The 20,851-nt window shown below is 45.6% G+C and overlaps 2 protein-coding genes across 5 annotated transcripts in view; one reads left to right on the plus strand and one right to left on the minus strand.

The window, feature by feature from the left end:
• LOC144580722 (uncharacterized) overlaps positions 1-17,750 on the minus strand; it is a 44,850-nt gene extending 27,100 nt beyond the window's left edge. Inside the window, exon 1 of the mRNA XM_078359017.1 lies at positions 16,467-17,750. Within this exon, the coding sequence (XP_078215143.1) occupies positions 16,977-17,348 (372 nt within the window). The 5' untranslated portion in view covers positions 17,349-17,750 and the 3' untranslated portion in view covers positions 16,467-16,976. The remainder of the gene's footprint in view (positions 1-16,466) is intronic.
• LSM14A (LSM14A mRNA processing body assembly factor) overlaps positions 17,195-20,851 on the plus strand; it is a 61,475-nt gene continuing 57,818 nt past the window's right edge. For all 4 annotated transcript variants that reach the window (XM_035284778.3, XM_035284777.3, XM_078359015.1 and 1 more), the window contains exon 1: positions 17,195-17,467. In XM_035284778.3, coding sequence (XP_035140669.1) covers positions 17,347-17,467 — 121 coding nt within the window. In that variant the 5' untranslated portion in view covers positions 17,195-17,346. The remainder of the gene's footprint in view (positions 17,468-20,851) is intronic.

Raw genomic sequence — 20,851 nt, forward strand, 5'->3', positions numbered from 1 at the left:
TTACAGGCATGAGCCACCACGCCCGGCCAAATATCAAATGTCTTAAAACACCCACAATCTATCATTTAGAGGTTCACCAATATCTAGAGAATGGCTTCCTACCTGATCAGCCTGAGTGAAATCCTCCAGTGAATAAGTCCACTAAAAATACAGAGACCTTAACAAATGATTTATGACATTGTTCTCATATGCATTCCAATATGGTGACTTTGATGAAAGTCTCCAAGATGCAAGACTCACTCTAAGATATGCAAGCAAAAAGCAGGACCAGGAGGCAGGGACATCTTCATGCTATCTAACTGTCAGTACAACCAAACCCATGCATAGTCACAACCAGTAGCACATGTCCATAATGGGCCCACCCAACTATGCACACAGCCTGGACAGCAGGCCTGCATGGAGCAAACAAACATAACTCAGGAATAGAAAAGAACTTTCACGTTTCTCTACATACTTGGCCCATAAGCTAAATCTGCATTTATCATAGCTGGAAATCAATAGACAATGTCCAAAATGGATGCATCAACAACTGGTGATAATGAGATACTATTTAGCCATTAAAAAAAGAAATTGCAGGCCGGGCACAGTGGCTCACGCCTATAATCCCGGCACTTTGGGAGGCCGAGGCAGGTGGATCACGAGGTCAAGAGATCGAGACCATCCTGGTCAACTGGTGAAACCTGGTCTCTACTAAAAATACAGAAATTAGCTGGACATGGTGGCGCATACCTGTAGTCCCAGCTACTCGGGAGGCTAAGGCAGGAGAATTGCTGGAACCCAGGAGGCGGAGGTTGTGGTGAGCCGAGATCGCGCCATTGCACTCCAGCCTAGGTAACAAGAGCGAAACTCCGTCTCAAAAAAAAAAACAAGAAATTGTGTCTTTTCACTTGTAACCCCAGCACTTTGGGAGGTCAAGATGAGAGGATTGCCTGAGGCCAGGAGTTTGAGACCAGCCTGGACAACAGAGGAAGACCTCTGTCTCTAAAAAATGAAAAAGATATCACGTCTTTTGCAGCAACACAGATGGAACAGGAACTGGAGGCCATTATCGTAAATGAAACAACTCAAAAACAGAAAGAAAAATACTACATAGTCTCACTATAAGTGGGAGCCAAATAATGTGTACATATGGACATTAAAGTGTGGACTGATAGACACTGGAGACTAGGAAAGATGGGAGGCTGGCAGGGGTGTGGGTGATGAAAAATGAACAGGTACAGGTCAGGCACAGTGGCTCATGCCTGTAATCCCAGCACTATGGGAGGCCTAGCTGGGTGGCTCTCTTGAGCTCAGGAGTTCAAGATCAGCCTGGGCAATACGGCAAAACTGTCTCCACAAAAAATACAAAAATTAGCCTGGTATGGTGGCACATGCCTGTAGTCCAAGCTACTTTGGAGGATTGCTTGAGTCCAGGAAATCAAGGCTGCAGTGAGCAGAGATCGTGCCACTGCACTCCAGCCTGGGCCACAGAGTAAGAGCCTGTCTCAAAAAAAAAAATAAAAATAAAAATAAAAAATAACAGGTACAATGTACTTTATTTGGATGATGGGTACACTAAAAGACCTGACTTCACCATTACTCAATAGATCCATGTAACAACATTGCACTTGTACCCCTAAAATTAATACAAATTTAAAATAAGTCCAGGTGTGGTGGCTCAGGCCTGTAATCCCAGCTCTTTGGGAGGCAGAGATGGGTGGATCACTTAAAGTCAGGAGTTCAAGACCAGCCTGGGCAATATGGTGAAACCCTGTCTCTACTAAAAATACAAAAATTAGCCAGGCGTGGTGGTGCTGTAATCCGAGCTACTAGGGAGGCTGAGGCACAAGAATCACTTGAACCCAGGAGGCAGAGGTTGCAGTGAGCCTAGATGGCGCCACTGCACTCCAGCTGGGTGACAGTGCGGGACTCCGTATCAAAAAAATAAAATAACTAGTGAGGTAAGCATATTATTTTCAGGCAACAGTAACCACCAGGAGAAACAGCTGAAGGAACTAAAAATGGTTGCCTCCATGGGACCACGGCTGGGGAGAGAGAGGCCAGAACGATTTCCATGCATCATAAACCCTCCTGCATAATTTCATTGTTTAACCTTATGCATGTATTAGTGATATTCTGATTTTTTTTTAATTCTTCCAAAGAAAAGGACTAGAATATTTTTCTCCCATAACATTGTTTCATTCTGGAATCTTCCAATTAAGCTTTTGGCTAAACACATAAATATGATAATGATAATTATTCAGCAATCAGGAGGTTTGTAAAAACATTGTGCCATTAGAGTAATCAAGCTCTGCTCTAACACATCTTGGCTTTTTGGGATAATTAGACCTCACTGGAGGCCCAGATGGGGTGAATGAGAAAGCCATGGGTGTCTGCCACAGAGTAACAAGAAAACATCTTACAAACCTACTCAGCTGGCAGTTGAAATCTGCATGTTAACTTAGTACACAACGAGAAAGGAATAAAAATACTTGGATTTAGGGCAAACCATTTCACTTTAAAAACTAAGCCTAGAACATGGGTGCAGTAATTAACGTCCTACATAACTTATTTTAAGCTCTTGTGTATTAAAATAGACTCTTTCGGCTGTGGGGAAGGGACAGGTCTCACTCTGTTCCCGAGGTTGCAGTGCAGTGGTGCAATCATAGCTCACTGCATCCTCAAACTCCCAAGCTCGAGTGATCCTCCTGCTTCAGCCCCTCAAGTAGCTGGTACTACATACATACACCACCATGCCCAACTAATTTTTATAGAGATGGGGTTTTGCCATGTTGCCCAGGCTGATCTCCAACTCCTGGGCTCAAGCAATCCATCTGCCTTAGCCTCCCAAAGCGCTGGGATAACAGGCATGAGCCACCAGGCCTGGCCTAAACAGACTCTTTAAAGCTAGAAGTGATTCTTTCTATATGTTCCATTAAAAAAAAAAACAAAAAACCTCACCTCCTACTGTGAGAATAATACCAAAAAAATTAACCTATTAATTCATCTAACCAAGATTTATTACATTCTTATTCTGAGCCAGGCCAAGTTGGCACTAAGAATGCAATGGTGAGACCAGGCATGGCAGCTCACATCTATAATCCTAGCACTTTGGGAGGCTGAGGCAGGTAGATCATCCAAGGTCAGGAGTTCAAGATCAGCCTGGCCAATATGGTGAAACCCATCTCTACTAAAAACACAAAAATTAGCTGGGCGTGGTGGCAGTCACCTGTAATCCCAGCTAGTTGGGAGGACCAGGCAGGAGAACCACTTGAACCCAGGAGACAGAGGTTGCAGTGAGCCAAGATTATACCATTACACTCCAGCCTGTGCAATAAGAGTAAAACTCTGTCTCAAAAAAAAAATTCAACGGTGGAAAGATTCATACAGTCCTTGTTCTCAGGACAACTTAAAGACCAGTATAGAATATAGACAAGAAAATAGACAATGTCGGCCGGCCGGGTGCAGTGGCTCACAACTGTAATCCCATCACTTTGGGAAGCTGAGGTGGGTGGATCACCTGAGGTTGGGAGTTTGAGACCAGCCTGACCAACATGGAGAAACCCTGTTTCTACTAAAATTACAAAATTAGCCGGGCATGGTGGTGCATGCCTATAATCCTAGCTACTTGGGAGGCTGAGGCAAGAAAATCACTTGAAACTGGGAGGCAGAGGTTGTGGTGAGCTGAGATCGCGCCATTGCATTGCACTCCAGCCTGGAAACAAGAGTGAAACTCCATCTCAAAAAAGAAAAGAAAAGCAAGAAAATAGACAATGGCTGGCCGGGCGCAGTGGCTCAAGCCTGTAATCCCAGCACTTTGGGAGGCCGAGGCGGGTGGATCACAAGGTCAAGAGATTGAGACCATCCTGGTCAACATGGTGAAACCCCGTCTCTACAAAAAATACAAAAAAAAAAAAAAAAATAGCTGGGCATGGTGGCGCGTGCCTGTAATCGCAGCTACTCAGGAGGCTGAGGAGAATTGCCTGAACCCAGGAGGCAGAGGTTGGGGTGAGCCGAGATTGCGCCATTGCACTCCAGCCTCGGTAGCAAGAGTGAAACTCCGTCTCAAAAAAAAAGAGAAAATAGACAATGTCACCACAATGTGCAATGACAGAGTTGGTAAAGGAGTACATTCGTACAACAACAGAGTTGGTACAGGTTGGGTAGCAACTATCTCAGACAGCAGATCTCAGGGCAGCAGTGAGAAGTCTCCTCAACTGAAAAATCTCCAGGCTGAGAGCTGCAGTTGAGAAGGCTTGATGGGGAGAATCTGGGAGAAGTTACATGTGGTTTCTGGAATGCAGGACAAAGGCTTGAAGGGGAGAGGCGCAGTGGCTCATGCCTGTAATCCTAACACCATGCCTGTAATCCTAGGACTTGGGGAGGCGGAGGCAGGCGGATTGCCTGAGGCCAAGATCATGCCACTGCACTCCAGCCTTCACAACAGAGCAAAACTCCATCTCAAAACAAAATTGTGTGACACCTGCCCCACCCCATTCTTTCTACTCCATCCACATAAGATGTGCCTGCTTCTTCTTCCCCTCCCACCACAACTGTAAGTTTCCTGAGGCCTCCCCAGCCCTGCTTCCTGTGTAGCCTGAAGAACCATGAGCCAATTAAACCTCTTTTCCTTATAAATAACCCAGTCTCAGGTATTTATTTCTAGCAGTGTAAGAACGGACTAATACTGATAATATAAAAAATATTATGACTGGGCGCAGTGGCTCACGCCTGTAATCCCAGCACTTTAAGAGGCCGAGGCGGGTGGATCACCTGAGGTCAGGAGTTCAAGACCAGCCTGGCCAAACCCTGACTGGTGAAACCCCAACTCTACTAAAAAGAAAATTTAGCTGGGCATGGCGGTGCCTGCCTGTAATCCCAGCTACTCCAGAGGCTGAGGCAGAGAACTGCTTGAACCAGGACCCAAGAGGCAGAGATTGCAGTGAGCCCAAGTCGCTCCACTCCACTCCAGCCTGGGCTACAGAGCGAGATTCCATCTCAAAAAATAAAATTATGTATGTAAGGCGGGTTGCCTTGCCGGGAAGCCAGACACACCCACCTCTGCACTCGGCACCTGACTCTGCACCCAGCACCAGGCTCTGAACTCGGCACCTAGCTCTGCTGCGTGACTCCCCTGGAAGGCTCCAGATGATGCAACCCTGGCTGGCTCTCGCACCGAAAAACCCGCCCAACAACCTGCCAACCAATAGCGGCCCACCCCATCCCAATCCCGCTCCCCTGGAGCCAATCAGAGCACCCAGCTGTTGCTCTTTCCTCATAGCCATAAAAACCCCACGCCCCAGGAACTCAGCGCGATTTCTCTAGCCCCCTTTCCCAGGACTATAGAACCTTGCCCAGGAGCTGAATAAATTGGCATTTAATTTTCTTATACTGGCCTCAGTTTCTAATTACATATATATACATACACACACAATACACACACACACACACACACACACACACACACACACACACATATGTATAAAATTAGACCAGACATGGTGGCTTACTTCTGTAATCCCAGCACTTTGGGAGACTGAGGCAGTCAGATCATTTGAGTTCAGGAGTTTGAGACCAGCCTGGCCAACATGGCAAAATGCTGTGTCTACTAAAAATACAAAAATTAGCCAGGTATGGTGGTGCATGTCTGTAATTCCAGCTATGTGGGAGGCTGGGGCAGGAGAATCGCTTGAACCTGAGAGGCAGAGGTTGCAGTGAGCCAAGACTGTGCCACTGCACTCCAGCCTGAGTGACAGAGCAAGATCACATCTCAAAATAAATAAATAAACATTATTATTAAGTTAAGGCTTAGCGGGAGTAGAGAGAGAGAATAGGGGAAGGTAAAGGGGAGAGATCTCACTTAAATTATCGCAAAAAAAAGTTAAAAAAAAAAAACTGGCCAGGCACGGTGGCTCAAGCCTGTAATCCCAGAACTTTGGGAGGCCAAGGCGGGTGGATCACGAGGTCAAGAGATCGAGACCATCCTGGTCAACATGGTGAAACCCCGTCTCTACTAAAAATACAAAAAATTAGCTGGCACGGTGGTGCATGCCTGTAATCCCAGCTACTCAGGAGGCTGAAGCAGGAGAATTGCCTGAACCCAGGAGGCAGAGGTTGTGGTGAGCCGAGATCACGCCATTGGACTCAAGCCTGGGTAACAAGAGCGAAACTCCGTCTCAAAAAAAGAAAAAAAAAAAACTGGAGGGGGAGACAAGAGGTGAGACCAGAGGTTTAAGCAAGGGCCAACTCACACAGGATTTCATCAACATAACCCAGGTTATTCTAAGAGAATAGAACAAGGAGAAGCTATTAAAGCCATTGAAGACTTTGGGGATTGGAGGGAAGTACAATAGACTGAATGTTTATGTTACCCTCAAATTCATATGTTGAAATCTTAGCCCCCAAAAGGATGGCCTTGGGAAGTTGGGCCTTTAGAAGGTGATTAGGTCATAAGGGTTAAGCCCTCATGGATGAGATTAGCGCCTTTAGAAAAGAGATACTTGCCAAGCATGGTGGCTCACACATGTAATCCCAGCACTTTGGGAGGCCAAGATGGGAGGATCACTTGAGCCAAGGAGTTTGAGATCAACCTGGGCAATATGGTGAAACACTGGCTCTACTAAAAAAAAAAAAAAATTTAAATAGTGGGGTGTTGTGGTGCATGCCTGTAGTCCCAGTGACTATTCAGGAAGCTAAAACAAGAGGATTTCTTGAGCCCAGAAGTTTGATGCTGTCAATAAGCCATGATGGCACCACTGTACTTCAGCCTGGGTGACACAGTGAGACCCTATCTCAAAAGAGAGAGACACAGCCAGACATGGTGGCTCACACTTGTAATCCCAGCACTTTGGGAGGCTAAAGTGGGCAGATCACTTGAAGTGAGGAGTTCGAGACCAGCCTGACCAATATGGTGACACCCCATCTCTACTAAAAATACAAAAATTAACTGAGCATGGCGGCATATGCCTATATTCCCAGCTACTCAGGAAGCTGAGACAGGAGAATTGCTGGAACCTGAAAGGTGGAGGTTGCAGCAAGCCAAGATTATGCCACTGCACTCCAGCCTGGATGACAGAGTCTGTCTGAAAATAAAGAGAGAGCCTGTCTGAAAATAAAGAGAGAGAGAGAAAGAGACCCAGAGAGATCCCTTGCCCCTTTCTCCACGTGAAATTTTAGCAAAAAGCCATCTATGAACCAGGGGCAGTCCCTCGCCAGACACTGAATCTGTCAGCCTTGATCTTGGACTTCCCAGCCTCAAAAACTATGAGAAATAAATTTCTTTTGCTGATAAGCCACGGTGTGTGATATTTCGTTACAGCAGCCCAAATGGACTAAGTTAGGGGGGTGGGCAGGGAGTCTAGAGGGACAGGCCTGACATCATCAAATATGAAATAAAAATATTATTTTCAGGCTGGGCGCAGTGGCTCATGCCTGTAATCTCAGCACTTTAGGAGGCCAAGGCTAGCAGATCACTTGAGGTCAAGAGTTCAAGATCAGCCTGGCCAACATGGGCAAAACCCTGTCTCTACTAAAAAATACAAAAAATAGCTGAGTGTGGTGATACACACTTGTAGTCCCAGCTACTCAGGAGGCTGAGGCAGGAGAATTGCTTGAACCTGGAAGTCAGAGGTTGCAGTGAGCCAAGATTTCACCACTGTACTCCAGCCTGAGCAAGAGAGCAAGACCCTGTCTCCAAAAAAATTAACATTTTTTTCCCTCAGAAAAATTCATTCTAGATGAGTTTCCATTACTTTGATTACTTTTTAATCATACATGTCTTACCAATTTCTATTGCTTCTTTTTAGGGTAGTTAGACAAATATTTGAGAAATGGCAAGGATAATAAAACTAATTGTAGAATGCTATTAAGTTTACAAAGCACTTAGTCATGCTTTTACTGCATTTATTTAGGAGGCAGATGGTATAGACAGAATTGCACCTGGTGGCACCATTCTTCCACCCTGTGCCCATGCAAGGCACTGGCAACTAATCACAGTACAAGCTCCTGATGTTTCAGACACAACCTCAGAATCCTTCTCAACACAAATCTCCAGGCAAGCAGTACCATCTACTTAAGTTGTCAATTGATAAAAAATTATATTTGCCGTCCTAAAATGGTGTAAAGCACCTGCATTGTGGAACTGTAACAACTTGATTGAAATCCCTGGCTTCCACCTTAATACTAAAACTAAGTTACTTGACTTCCGCTTTTAAGTGGTGTGCTTTGGTTTTTGTTTTTTTTGAGATGGCCTCACTCTGTTGCCAAGGCTGGAGTGCAGTGGCATGATCACAGCTTACTGAACCTTGACCTCTTGGGCTCAAGAGATCTTCCCACCTCAGCCTCCTGAGTAGCTGGGACTACAGGAATATGCTACCATGTGCAAGTAATTTTGTTCTATTTTTGTAGAGCTGGGATCTCACTATATTGTCCAGGCTTGCCTTGAACTCCTGGATTCAGGCAGTCCTCCTGCTTCAGCCTCCCAAAGTGCTGGTATTACAGTCATGAGCCACCATGCCCAGCCAGTTATCTCATTTTAATATTAGATGTAAAGGCATATAATAGTGGGTTGCTGTAACTAAATTAAGAAGCAGAAAACTATGAAATTGTATCATCTATGTCTTTCTATCATTCAATGATCGTGCTTTGGAAAGAGACAGTAAGAGAAAGATAGTAATCAGCAACAATTCCACTCAATGTGCATGTACCCCAAAGTACATATGGGATGGGAGACACCTTCCCTAGCAATGATTATTAGTCTCAGTTTCAGTGTGCCTCTCACAGAATGAGAAGTTCACCGAATGAAAGTGGGTCTGTTGTTTGAAGGGACATATTTTCCAAAACATACAGTCCCCAGATACAAGCCAATAGCATCATATATTGCCTAAATGAAGGACCAGCAGTCTATCTGAACTTTAGAGAAAAAAAAAACTAGCTAGGAGGCGTCCCTAAAGATATAACAGATATATTTCTCATGAATTTAAGTATGGCCAAAGGCGGGGCATGGTGGCTCACACCTGTAATCCCAGCACTTTGGGAGGCCAAGACCGGTGGAACACCTGAGGTCAGAAGTTCAAGACCAGCCTGGCCAACATGGTGAAACCCTGACTCTGTTAGCCAGGCATGATGGTACATGCCTGTGATCCCAGCTACTCAGGGGGCTGAGGCAGGAGAATGTCTTGAACTTGGGAGACAGAGGTTGCAGTGAGCAGAGATCATGCCACTGCACTCCAGCCTGGGCAAAAGAGTGAAACTCCATTTCAAAAATTTAATTTAATTTAATTTAATTTAAATTAAAAAGAAATGTGGCCCAAAAAATCTTTCCAATTCCTCTTCCAATTAGGCTGTAAAAGATGTAAATAAAACACCAGTTTCACTGTAAAGAGGGGGGAAAACAGATGAAGTAAAATATCATATTGATTTTTCAGGTATCATAAAATAGTCTAAAGGAACTAAGTTCTAGAGAAGGGAGCAAGACTTCATAAGTGAGGAAAGATTAAGGATCAGTAGGGGCATTTGCCAAGTCTGGTCATGGGCAAGCAGAGGATGGGTCCTGCCACAGAGAATAGGGCTCTGCTTGGCTAAGAAGAAACCACCGATTCTTTAAACATCTCTACGGGCTGGAGTAACAGATGGAAATATGTAAGAACTAAAACCACAGCACTAGTCTTTCATTTTTGCTAAGTGGGTTGCAGTGCAAGAGGCTGGGTCTTCTGTCTCCCTCACTGAAAGGGAGAAAACTCCACTAACTCTTCATGCTTGGGTCAAAAATTCCACTAGAAGAAGGAACCCATAAGACACACAGATGACATCTTGCCCTTAAAACCCATTTAAAACCCAAGTGAACAGAAATTGAATCTGCAATTCATTCAACCCCAACTCAGCTCCACTCTTTTTTTTTCTTTTTTTTTTTTTTTTTTTTAGACAGAGTCTTACTCTGTCACCCAGGCTGGAGTACAATGGCCAGATCTTGGCCCACTGCAACCTCCATCTCCCTGGTTCAAGCGATTCTCCTGCCTCAGCTCACCGAGTTTCTGGGATTACATGCACATGCCACCAAGCCCAGCTAAATTTTGTATTTTTAGTAGAAATGGGGTTTCACCATGTTGGCCAGGATGGTCTTGATCTCCTGACCTTGTGACATGCCCATCTTGACCTCCCAAAATGCTGGGATAACAGGTGTGAGCCACCAAGCCTGGCCTCACCTCCACTCTTGATTGGATCTGACCGATCAGCTCCTCATCCTAGTTGACTGGCAAGAAATGCCCTCTCTAGGGAAAAAATATTTACTTCGGTCACTTTGGTTCTTACAGGCATGAGCCACTACGCCCAGCCACTACACCTAATTTTTACTGACTTCCGGAAAGAACTCATTAGCTGTTGCAAGAAGTGAAAAAGTAGCCAACAAGATTTACTTCTGCCTTCAATCCAAGTCCATGCTCCTCCAGGCAACCCCACCCAATGACAGAACACAGCGGGGGTATGAAGGCCTAACCATTTCTGACCAATGCATGACTGTTCCAGAGAGCAATCTTTGCTCCAGGGCTTCTGTTAGGTTGGCCAAGATGTTGTCAGATCTGCAGCACAGTCTGGGCTCTCCCTGCTCAATCCTGCTTCTTCTCCAATAAACCTCTTAACTCTGGCTCAGCATCTCCTTCTGAGAAGAACCAATGGACACACATGGCTTTAGAACTCAGCCTTTGGGCCAGCCACCCAAAGAGCCTGTAATCCCAGCACTTTGGGAGGCCAAGGCAGATGGATGTCTTGAGGTCAGGAGTTCCAGACCAGCCTGGCCAACAAGGTGAAACTCCATCTCTACTAAAAATACAAAAATGAGGTGGGCGTGGTGGTACACACCTGTAATCTCAGCTACTCAGAAGGCTGAGGGATGAGAATCGCTTGAATCCAAGAGGTGTAGGTTGCAATGAGCTGAGATCATGCCACTGCACTCCAGCCTGGGCAATACAGCAAGAAAAAAAAAACCTACCTAAGATGTGTTTCCTCCAATGTGTATAAGATGACTGACCCAATACCAGGCACAAAGTAGATTTCCAGTCGGTGTTAGGTATCTTTTTCTTTTTTAAGACAGGGTTTCACCATGTTGGCCAGGCTAGTCTTGAACTCCTGACCTCAGGTGATCCACCCGCCTCAGCCTCCCAAAGTGCTGAGATTACAGGTGTGAGCCACCACCCCCGGCTGATATTAGGTATCTTTGCCTTTTGCATCATTTAGGATACGTGTTTGCTGGTCAGGAGAGACTCAAAATAATACTGCCACAAATAGGATAGCTGATAGTCCAAAAGGTTAGGTGGCTTCACAGTGTCACAAAATCCTGGCCTTCTAGCTGATCCTGTAAATAGTCAGATAATCTTGGACCCACTAGACCAAACTGCCCCCAATGATTACAGCTGAAGCTACATAGAGGGACTGAATTGCTTAGCCAAGCCTGATCCATGAAATTGAGAGGTATAATAAGATGATAATCGTTTTAAGTCACTGAATTTGGGGGTGGTTCCTTACACATAAAAGGATAAACAGAGCACACCACCTAATAATACAGAGAGAAAAACTTTCCTTAAAATTTTATATCTAATACCATGGTACTAAAGCATTTCAAAATTACTACTTTCCTGCTTTATTTTCATATGCTATTTGTTTCTTTCCTTTTAATTATTTATATTCACACAACTCTATATTTAGCTTTTTTACTTAAATATTATTTCAAAAGCAAGTGGTTGTTTTTGCTACACAACCTTAGTTTTAATAGGGCCATTTTATATAGAAAGTTTGCCTTTTTGAAATAGAATTCACATATCACAAAATCCACTTTTTAAAGTATATACTTTAGTGGTTTTTCGTATATCCACAAAGCTGTGCAACCATTATCATGATCTACTTCTAGACATTTTCTCTTTTTGTTTTTCTTATTTTTGAGATGCAGTTTCACTCTTGTTGCCCAGGCTGGAGTGCAATTGCAAGACCTTGGCTCACTGCAACCTCCCCCTCCCAGGTTCAAGCGATTCTCCTGCTTCAGCCTCCTGAGTAGCTGGGATTACAGGTATGTACCACTATGCCCACTAATTTTTTTGTATCTTTAGTAGAGACAGGGTTTCACCATGTTTGCCAGGCTGGTCTCAAACTCCCGACCTCACAGGGTCCACCGGCCTCCCAAAGTGCTGGGATTACAGGTGTGAGCCACTGTGCCCTGCTTACTTCCAGACATTTTCATCACCCCAAAACGAAACCCTGTACCCACTGAGAATCACTTCCCATTCCCACTCCTCACCCCTATGTCCCAGGCCTTTGCAGCCACTAATCCACTATTTTCTGCCTCTACGGATCTGCCTGTTCCAGGCATTTATTTATTTATTTTTTACAGAATCTCACTCTGTCACTCAGGCTGGAGTGCCTCTCAAGTAGCTGGAATTACAGAAATGAGCCACTGAGAGCGAGCTTATCCTTTTCCATCTATAACAATTTCCAAATTTACATCTCCATTCCAGATCTCCCGACTTCTAGGGTCATACCAACTACAAAGTAGATGCAATTGCTCAGGTGTCCCAACAGGCACTTCCAGATCAACAAGGGCAAAATTACCTGCATCTATTAATATTTTCATCCTCCCACCAAATAAGCTGCTCTTTATCCACTCTCCTTATGCCCATCACTGGCCCTAGGACTCACTTAGGTGTTCGGTCCTGGAACTAGGAGTCCTTATCTGGCTACACCCAATCAGTCACCAGTCACCAATCTTGTAGATTCTACTTTATGTTTTGAAACTCATGGTTTCCTGCACCATACTGTGGCAGGAACTAGGCATAATGCAGCTATTGATTGGTAGCCCGTAGTGTAATATGCACATTAATCTCCATTTCATGTACTAGAAACAACGTTGAGAACTGTGACATATTTTGTGACCATCACAAGCTTCCTAAAAATCAAAAATCCATGGTTGCTTCCCTGCTTAAGAGCTCCTGGTAGCTTGTAGAAAAAATAAATTCTTCCTCATTAATGTTTTCAGCAGTAGCAGCTCTAGAATTTCTTCACTTGAGGAGCTATGGGGAAGGAGAGGAGACCTGAAGGATCTGTGAGGCTTCTCCAAAGCAACTCCTATCTAGTACACTGTCTTTTCCCTATATTTGTCTTTACTTTGAGGCTAGGGTATGGCTGATGGACAATATGGGAGAAACAAGCCCCTCACCATCTTTGCTGTGGCCACTGCTATTCACTGTAACTCCTAATATACTCTGCATACCTTAGGCTCTGGCCACACTGAATTGCTTCCTTCCCAGAACATATATCTCACTCTTCCTCCTGTAATCACTCCTTCATCTCCTGTTTGATCTGAAAGCTTTTTTCTTTTCTTTCTTTTTTTTTTTTTTGTGGCAAAATCTTGCTCGTTGCCAGGCTGGCATGCAGTGGCACGACATTGGCTCACTGCATCCTCTGCCTCCTGGGTTCAAGTGTTCTCCTGCCTCAGCCTCTCAAGTAACTGGGATTACAATCGCGCACCACAAAGCCCAGCTAGTTTTTTGTATTTTTAGTAGAGACGGGGTTTCACTATGTTGGCCAGGATGGTCTCCATCTCTTGACCTGGTGATCCACCAGCCTTGGCCTCCCAAAGTGCTGGGATTACAGGCGTGCGACACTGAGCCCAGCCAATCTAAAAGCTTCTTAATCCCATCTCCATTTCAGCCAAAATTCAAAGTCCGCCTTATTCCATAGACAAAAATTGGCTCAAAATAAATCAAAGACCTAAATGTAAGAGCTAACACATAAAGCTTAGAAGAAAACATTGGGGGTAAATATTGTATCCTAGATTAGGCAATGCTTTATTGGATATGACACCAAAAGTTCAAACAACAACCAAAAAATGGATAAACTGGACTTTATAAAAATTAAAAACTTTTGTGCTTCAAAGGACACCATCAAGAAAGTGAAAAACAACCAACTCACCGAATGAGAGAGACAACTTGAAAATTATAGATCTGGCCGGGCACGGCGGCTCACGTCCATAATCCCAGCACTTTGGGAGGCCAAGGCGGGTGGATCACGAGGTCAAGAGATAGAGACCATCCTGGTCAACGAGGTGAAACCCCGTCTCTACTAAAAATACAAAAATTAGCTGGGCATGGTGGTGCATGCCTGTAGTCCCAGCTACTCGGGAGGCTGAGGCAGGAGAATTGCTTGAACCCAGAAGGCGGAGGTTGCGGTGAGCCAAGATCATGCCATTGCACTCCAGTCTGGGTAACAACAGCGAAACTCCATCTCAAAGAAAAAGAAAAAGAAAATTATAGATCTGATTAGGGACTTGTATCCAGAACATATAAAAGGACTCTTTCGACTCAACAATAAAAAGACAAATTGCCCAATTTAAAAGTGGGTAGCCGGGTATGGGGCTCTTGCCCATAATTCTAGCACTCTGGGAGGTCAAGGTGAGAGGATCACTTGAGTCTGGGAGTTTCAGACCAGCCTGGGCAACATGGCAAAACCCTGTCTCTACAAAAAAATACAAGAATTATCTGGGCATGGTGGTGTACACCTGTGGTCCCAGCTACCTGGGAGGCTGAGGTGGAGGACTGCTTGAGACTAGGAAGGCTGCAGCAAGCCATGATAGGGCCACTGCACTCTGGCCTGGGTAACAAGAGCGAAACTCCGCCTCAAAAAAAAAAAAAAGAGAGAGACAACAATAGGTGTTGGTGAGGATGTGGAGAAAATTGGAACCCTCATACAATTGCCAGTGGAAATGTAAAAGAGTGTAGCTGCTTTGGAAAATAGTTCAACAGTTCCTCAAAAAGTTAAACTTCAAGTTACCATATGGCTCAACCACTTCATTCCTAGGAGAACTGATAACACATGTTCCCACAGAAACTTGCTCATAGAGGTATTCATGGATATTTATAGTAGCAGAAGTGAAAACAACCCAAATGTTCATCAACTGATAAACAAAATATGGTATGTCCATACAAAGGGATATTATTTCGCCTTAAAAGAATTGCCGGGCATGATAGCTCTTGCCTGTAATCTTAGCACTTTGGGGGCCAAGGCGGGTGGATCACTTGAGGCCAGGAGATTGAGACCAGCCTGGCCAACATTGCAAAACCCCATCTCTACTAAAACTACAAAAAAAATTAGGCGTGGTGACATGCACCTGTAATCCCAGCTACTCAGGAGGCTAAGGCAGGAAAATCGCTTGAACCCAGGAGGCAGAGGTTGCAGTAAGCCAAGATGGAACCACTGCACTCCAGCCCAAGTGACAGAGAATGTCTCAAAAAAAAAAAAACAAAAACAAAGAATTCACCTTCCTCATAGGACAGGTGATTTCCAAACCTTTGAAACAGGGATTTCCAAACCTTTCTTTGTAGCCACTGTGCACCAGCCCCATCAGAGCTCTCTCTCCTGCATTCCTCTCTTTTTTTTTTTTTTTTGAGATGGAGTTTCGCTCTTGTTACCCAGGCTGGAGTGCAATGGCGCGATCTCGGCTCACCGCAACCTCCACCTCCTGGGTTCAGGCAATTCTCCTGCCTCAGCCTCCTGAGTAGCTGGGATTACAGGCACGCGCCACTGTGCCCAGCTATTTTTAGTAGAGACAGGGTTTCACCATGTTGACCAGGATGGTCTCCATCTCTTGACCTCGTGATTCACCTGCCTCGGCCTCCCAAAGTGCTGGGATTACAGGCGTGAGCCACCGCGCCCGGCCGCATCCCTCTCTTAAGATGCCAGGCTTCTTGCCATTTGCTCTCTTAGCTCACCACCATTCTGCCTGTGCTCTGCCTTCATCCTGCTGTTTATTTGTTCAGCAAATATTAACTGAGCAGCTGCCCTGAGCCAGGTGCTGTACCAGGCCCTGATGATACAGCAGTGACCAAAACAACATCCCTATCTCAAAATGTTTATGTTCTAATGAAAGAGACAGACACATACAAATAAGTAAACATACTTGAGAGAGATACATGCTATGAAGAAAATGCAAACTGAGTTAAGGGGATGTAGAGTGATGTGGGTGGTATTATTTTAAACAAGGTTGTCAGGGACGTCATCTCTGGAGGTGATATTTGAGCAGAGATTGGAATAAAGTGTTCAAATACTAGTTGAATTAGACGTGACTGGAACAGAACGAGAAGCAAAATCATGCATGTCCTTTGAAGCAGTCTGGTTTCCTCTCTGTGTAACATGGGATCAGTAGAGTGAGTAGAGAAAGGACATGATCTGAGTTCGATTTTAACAAGTTCTCTCTGGCTGCTGTGTTGAGAATAAACTAGAGGGCAAGGGTTGACACAAAAGCAACTTTTAGAAGGCTGCTGCAATAACTTAGCCAGAGTAATCGCGGCTTGTCGTGCAGCTGTAGGGATGGAGATGAGGAGAAGGGGTCAGATTTAGGAAATATTCTGTAGACATAACAGAGGTGTACTCAGAACAGATGTGGAGGCAAGACAGAGGTCAAGGCTGACTCAAGGCTTTTAGTCTGAGCAGCTGAGTAAAAATGGTACCTGTTACATCAATGGGGAACGGTGGTGAAGGAGCAGGTTAGAGGAGAAACAGGGAGCATGGCTTTGGACCCTTAACGTTTGAGATACCAATTCCACAGAAATCGGAGTTCACGGAATTGATCCAAGTTACAGACTGATACTTGGGATTGGTGAGTTGCAATGGCGATGCAAGCCATTAGGCTGGTTCAGACCAGATGAACGAGCGGGACAGGGCGAGCTGAAAAACTGGGTCCTTTTGAGAGCCCCAGCTCCAGGAGCAACCTCAGGGGAAACTTCCTGGGCGATGGCTGCGGTAATGGAGCCGTGGAAGCTCCACGAGGTACAGGTTCAGCGTCTTAAAAGGATGAGCAGCGACTCGCCAAAGCTCGGAGGCAGGTGGGTGGGCAGCGCTCCAGACGGGGGGCCTCGCGTCGGCAAAGACACGGGACCCACGACAAAGAGGCCGCGGCCTGGGTCAGGAGGGCCGCGCGCCTCCTCTCCAGCCCTCAGCGAGCGGGTGCCACGAGGCACTCAGCAAGTCCCCGAAATTCCTCTCACGCTGCCCCAGGACTGCCGTCGTAGCCCAGGTAAATAGGCGCTGACAGGACTCCCGAAGCCGCCAAGCAGTCGGGAACCACCCGCCACCTGCCAAGTCTCGCGAGGGCGCGGCCTCGCCCTCCCAGCATGCTCCGCGCCGCCGCCGCTGCCGCCGCGGCCGCCGCCGCGCCGCGACTTGAGGGCGGGAGGCTGGGGGAGGGTAGCGGAGCCGGCACCGTCGCCATGTTGGGTCTGAAGCGGCTGCTGTAGGCGCCGACCTAGCGAGCGGGCGTGCGGAGCGGGCGACAGCGGCGTGGGATCTGCCTCTCTGCGAGCGGCCCGGGGCGGCGGCGGCGGCGGCGCCATGAGCGGGGGCACCCCTTACATCGGCAGCAAGATAAGCCTCATCTCCAAGGCAGAGATCCGCTACGAGGGCATCCTCTACACCATCGACACCGAAAACTCCACCGTAGCCCTCGCCAAAGGTACGTGGGACCGGGCCTCGGGGTGGGGGTCGGACCGGGCGCCACTCAAGGCTGCTCCCCGCTCCGGCCCTCAGCCTCCTGGCTCGCTCCTTCCCCTCCCTCCGTGGAGCTCCGGGAGGCCGCTCCCCTCCATTCTCCGGGCCCTGGCGTCGCGGGCCGGACCGCGGCCTCCCCGCGTCTCCCTGGCTTCCGCCCCCCAGGAAGGTCCGCGCCTGAAGCACGGGGAACTACGGGACTGAGTACGCGGCGGGCGGGCGTGCGGGCGGCCCTGAAGTCCGACAACGGGCGGGAGAACACGGAGAAACGGGTCTTCCAACTCCGAGATTCGGGAGTTCTGTTGTCTTAGCACAAAACAAAGCCCGAGTATTCAAAGAATTTTTTCGCCCAGCTTGAGTTCATCGTGGATGCGTTGACTCCACAGCACCCATTTTCTCACTTTATTCATTTCTGTTCGTGGCGATCTTCCTCAGGAGAACTCTGAGTAATGTGCTAAAACTTTGGGTTTGCTCTGCGACGCAGACATTTTCGAAATGCCATCGGTGCAGTGGAGCAGATCCCATCTCCCTCGGCTCATCCTCTGTTGGTATTTACCTGTTAAACCGGAATTCTCAAAGCCTGTTGTGCAACCATCTTCATTAGAGCGTGCGGTAAAAATGTTTGCTGCTTCCCGGACGCCCCTGCTTCTGGAAACGAGTTCAAGCTTGTCCGGGACCCTTCTTGATCCAGGCGATCTTGACCTTTGATCCAGGCTCAGTGGGCATTGACTGAAGGCTCGTTGGGAAAGGGAATTCTGTCGAGAAGGAAGGTGCCCCTACCCATAGTATTAATATTTGGCATCCCTAGAGTCTGTGTGGGTTTTGTTTCCGTTCACACGTGCAGGGCCTTTGCTCCTCCAGGAAAGCAGAAAGAAAATAAACGTTAGCTCCTGAATCTTAAGGAAATCTCACAATAGTGTAAAATATTTTGGGGGAAGCTAGATAACCTAGGTGATTTTCCCAGCGCTTCTGGTAGAGGTGGGAACTGCATAAGCATGCTTAGGGATCCTCTAGATAGGTCATAGGTACAAGGATAAGGAAGATTTTCATAATCTGTAAAATTTTTTAAATCTTTAACTGATAGGGGAGTGGTTTCACGGAATCAAGTATTTCAGGACATTTCTTTGGATGCTTTGGTAAATCCCTTTTTTTTTTTCCTCTCTCTCCTTCCCCTGAGATGGAGTTTCGCTCTCTTTGCCCAGGCTGGAGTGCTGCAATGGCATGATCCCGGCTTACTGCAATCTCTGCCTCCCGGGTTCAAGCGATTCTCCTGCCTCAGCCTCCCAAAGTAGCTGGGATCACTGGCATCCGCCACAGCGCCCTGCTAATTTTGTGTTTTGAGTAGAGACGGGGTTTCACCAGGTTGGCCAGTCTGGTCTTAACTCCCGACCTCAGTTGATCAACCCTCCTGAGCCTCCCAAATTGCTGGGATTATAGGCGAGAGCTACCACGCCTGGCCTCTGGTAAATCTTTTTAACAGCCCTAGTACTGGAACAAATTTTACACCTGGGTAGGGAACCTTGATGTTATAGAACTGTACACAGTAAGGGAGTAGTACGAGATGGCTACAGTTGCACAACTCTGCAGATTTGCTGAAAATCATTGAATTATACACTTTGAAATCACCAAGTCTAATTTTAAAAGTGTGAAAAACCAGGGAGTACCCCTAAATTTCCCTGTTCACCTTGTGAAACATTGTGTTGTGACACATTACCTCATTAAAACAACTGTAGGAGGCCGGGCGCGGTGGCTCAAGCCTGTAATCCCAGCACTTTGGGAGGCCGAGGCGGGTGAATCACGAGGTCAAGAGATTGAGACCATCCTGGTCGACATGGTGAAACCCCATCTCTACTAAAAATACAAAAAATTAGCTGGGCACGGTGGCGCGTGCCTGCTAATCCCAGCTACTCAGAAGGCTGAGGCAGGAGAATTGCCTGAACCCAGGAGGCGGAGGTTGCGGTGAGCCAAGATCGCACCATTGCACCCCAGCCTGGGTAACAAGAGCGAAACTCCGTCTCAAAAAAATAATAAAAATAACTAAAAAAAAAAAAAATAAAACAACTGTAGGCTTAGGGCTTTGTCATCTTTTTAGACATCCACTATACTTGAGGATGTATGATGGTGTTTAGTGGTTATTAAAGACTTTCCCAGTGATACTTCTTAAGTAACTTAGTTTTTGATTGGCCTTATTTTTTATTTTTTAATAGTAGATATTTAGCTGTGTAGTATTTTTCTGGCTTTATGAAATTATGAAAAAGCCTCTATGAAGTTATGAAAAGTGCTGGATCAGAGCCAGATATGGGTTGAAAATAATTTCTCATTAAAGTTGTTTAATAAATTTTTTTTAAGTGTTGCTTTGCCTAATCTGAATTTAAAGTGTCTTGCCAGTTTAGTGACTCAATAAATTGGCTGTGCTATCTTCACGCCTCACAAGGAAAAAAAACATACATTTGAAAATTTCTGAAGTATTTTCGTTCTTTTTTAAAAACTATGAACATATCCTTTTATGCAGGAACCCCAAAAGTCTACACTTTAACCCACATTTTAAAAACTTTTAAGCAGCTTTGAGTCGATAAATATTTCATTAGTCTGTAATAGTTAAATTCATTCGACATAAAATATAAATTTGTTTTTTGTGTCATGACTTGATAAATATAGGAATAGGGCAGTAAAAAAAATTTTTAATCATTGAATTTTATGTTTGAATTCGTGGCTTTGATATTTCATCCCACACCATTATATGCTTTTTTTTTTTTTTTTTTTTTTTAATGAGATGAAATTTGCACTCTGTTGCCCAGGCTGGAGTACAGTGGCACCACCCTGGCTCCCTGTAATCTCTGCCTCCCAGGTTCAAGCAATTCTTCTGCCTCAGCCTCCTGAGTAGCTGAGATTACAGGAACATGCCACCACACCCAGCTAATTTTTGCATTTTTTAATTGAGATAGGCTTTCACCATATTGGCCAGGCTGGTCTTCAACTCCTGACCTCAAGTGATCAGCCTGCCTCCACCTCCCAAAGTGCTGGGATTAAGGCATGAGCCACTGCGCCTGGCCACTTTTTCTTAAGTAGCATGAGTTAAATCTGTAACAGGTTTGAGGAATTTAATTATGTTTGCAAAAACTGACATTATCAAACTTTATATATTATTTTACATGATACTATCTAATCCAAAACTACATTATAGCTGTCTAGTCAATACTGGACTCTAATTTCAGATTTCAAGATTAGAAGTAAGGAATTCAATCTTAAAATTGTAGAATGTACATGACTTGTTGAGTAATTTGATGACAGAAAATTTCACATTCCATTTCAAAATTGGGATGAATAATGGTAGTCCAACAGATTAAAG

Source organism: Callithrix jacchus, chromosome 22 (assembly GCF_049354715.1).
Source record: "Callithrix jacchus isolate 240 chromosome 22, calJac240_pri, whole genome shotgun sequence".
NCBI lineage: Eukaryota > Metazoa > Chordata > Mammalia > Primates > Cebidae > Callithrix > Callithrix jacchus.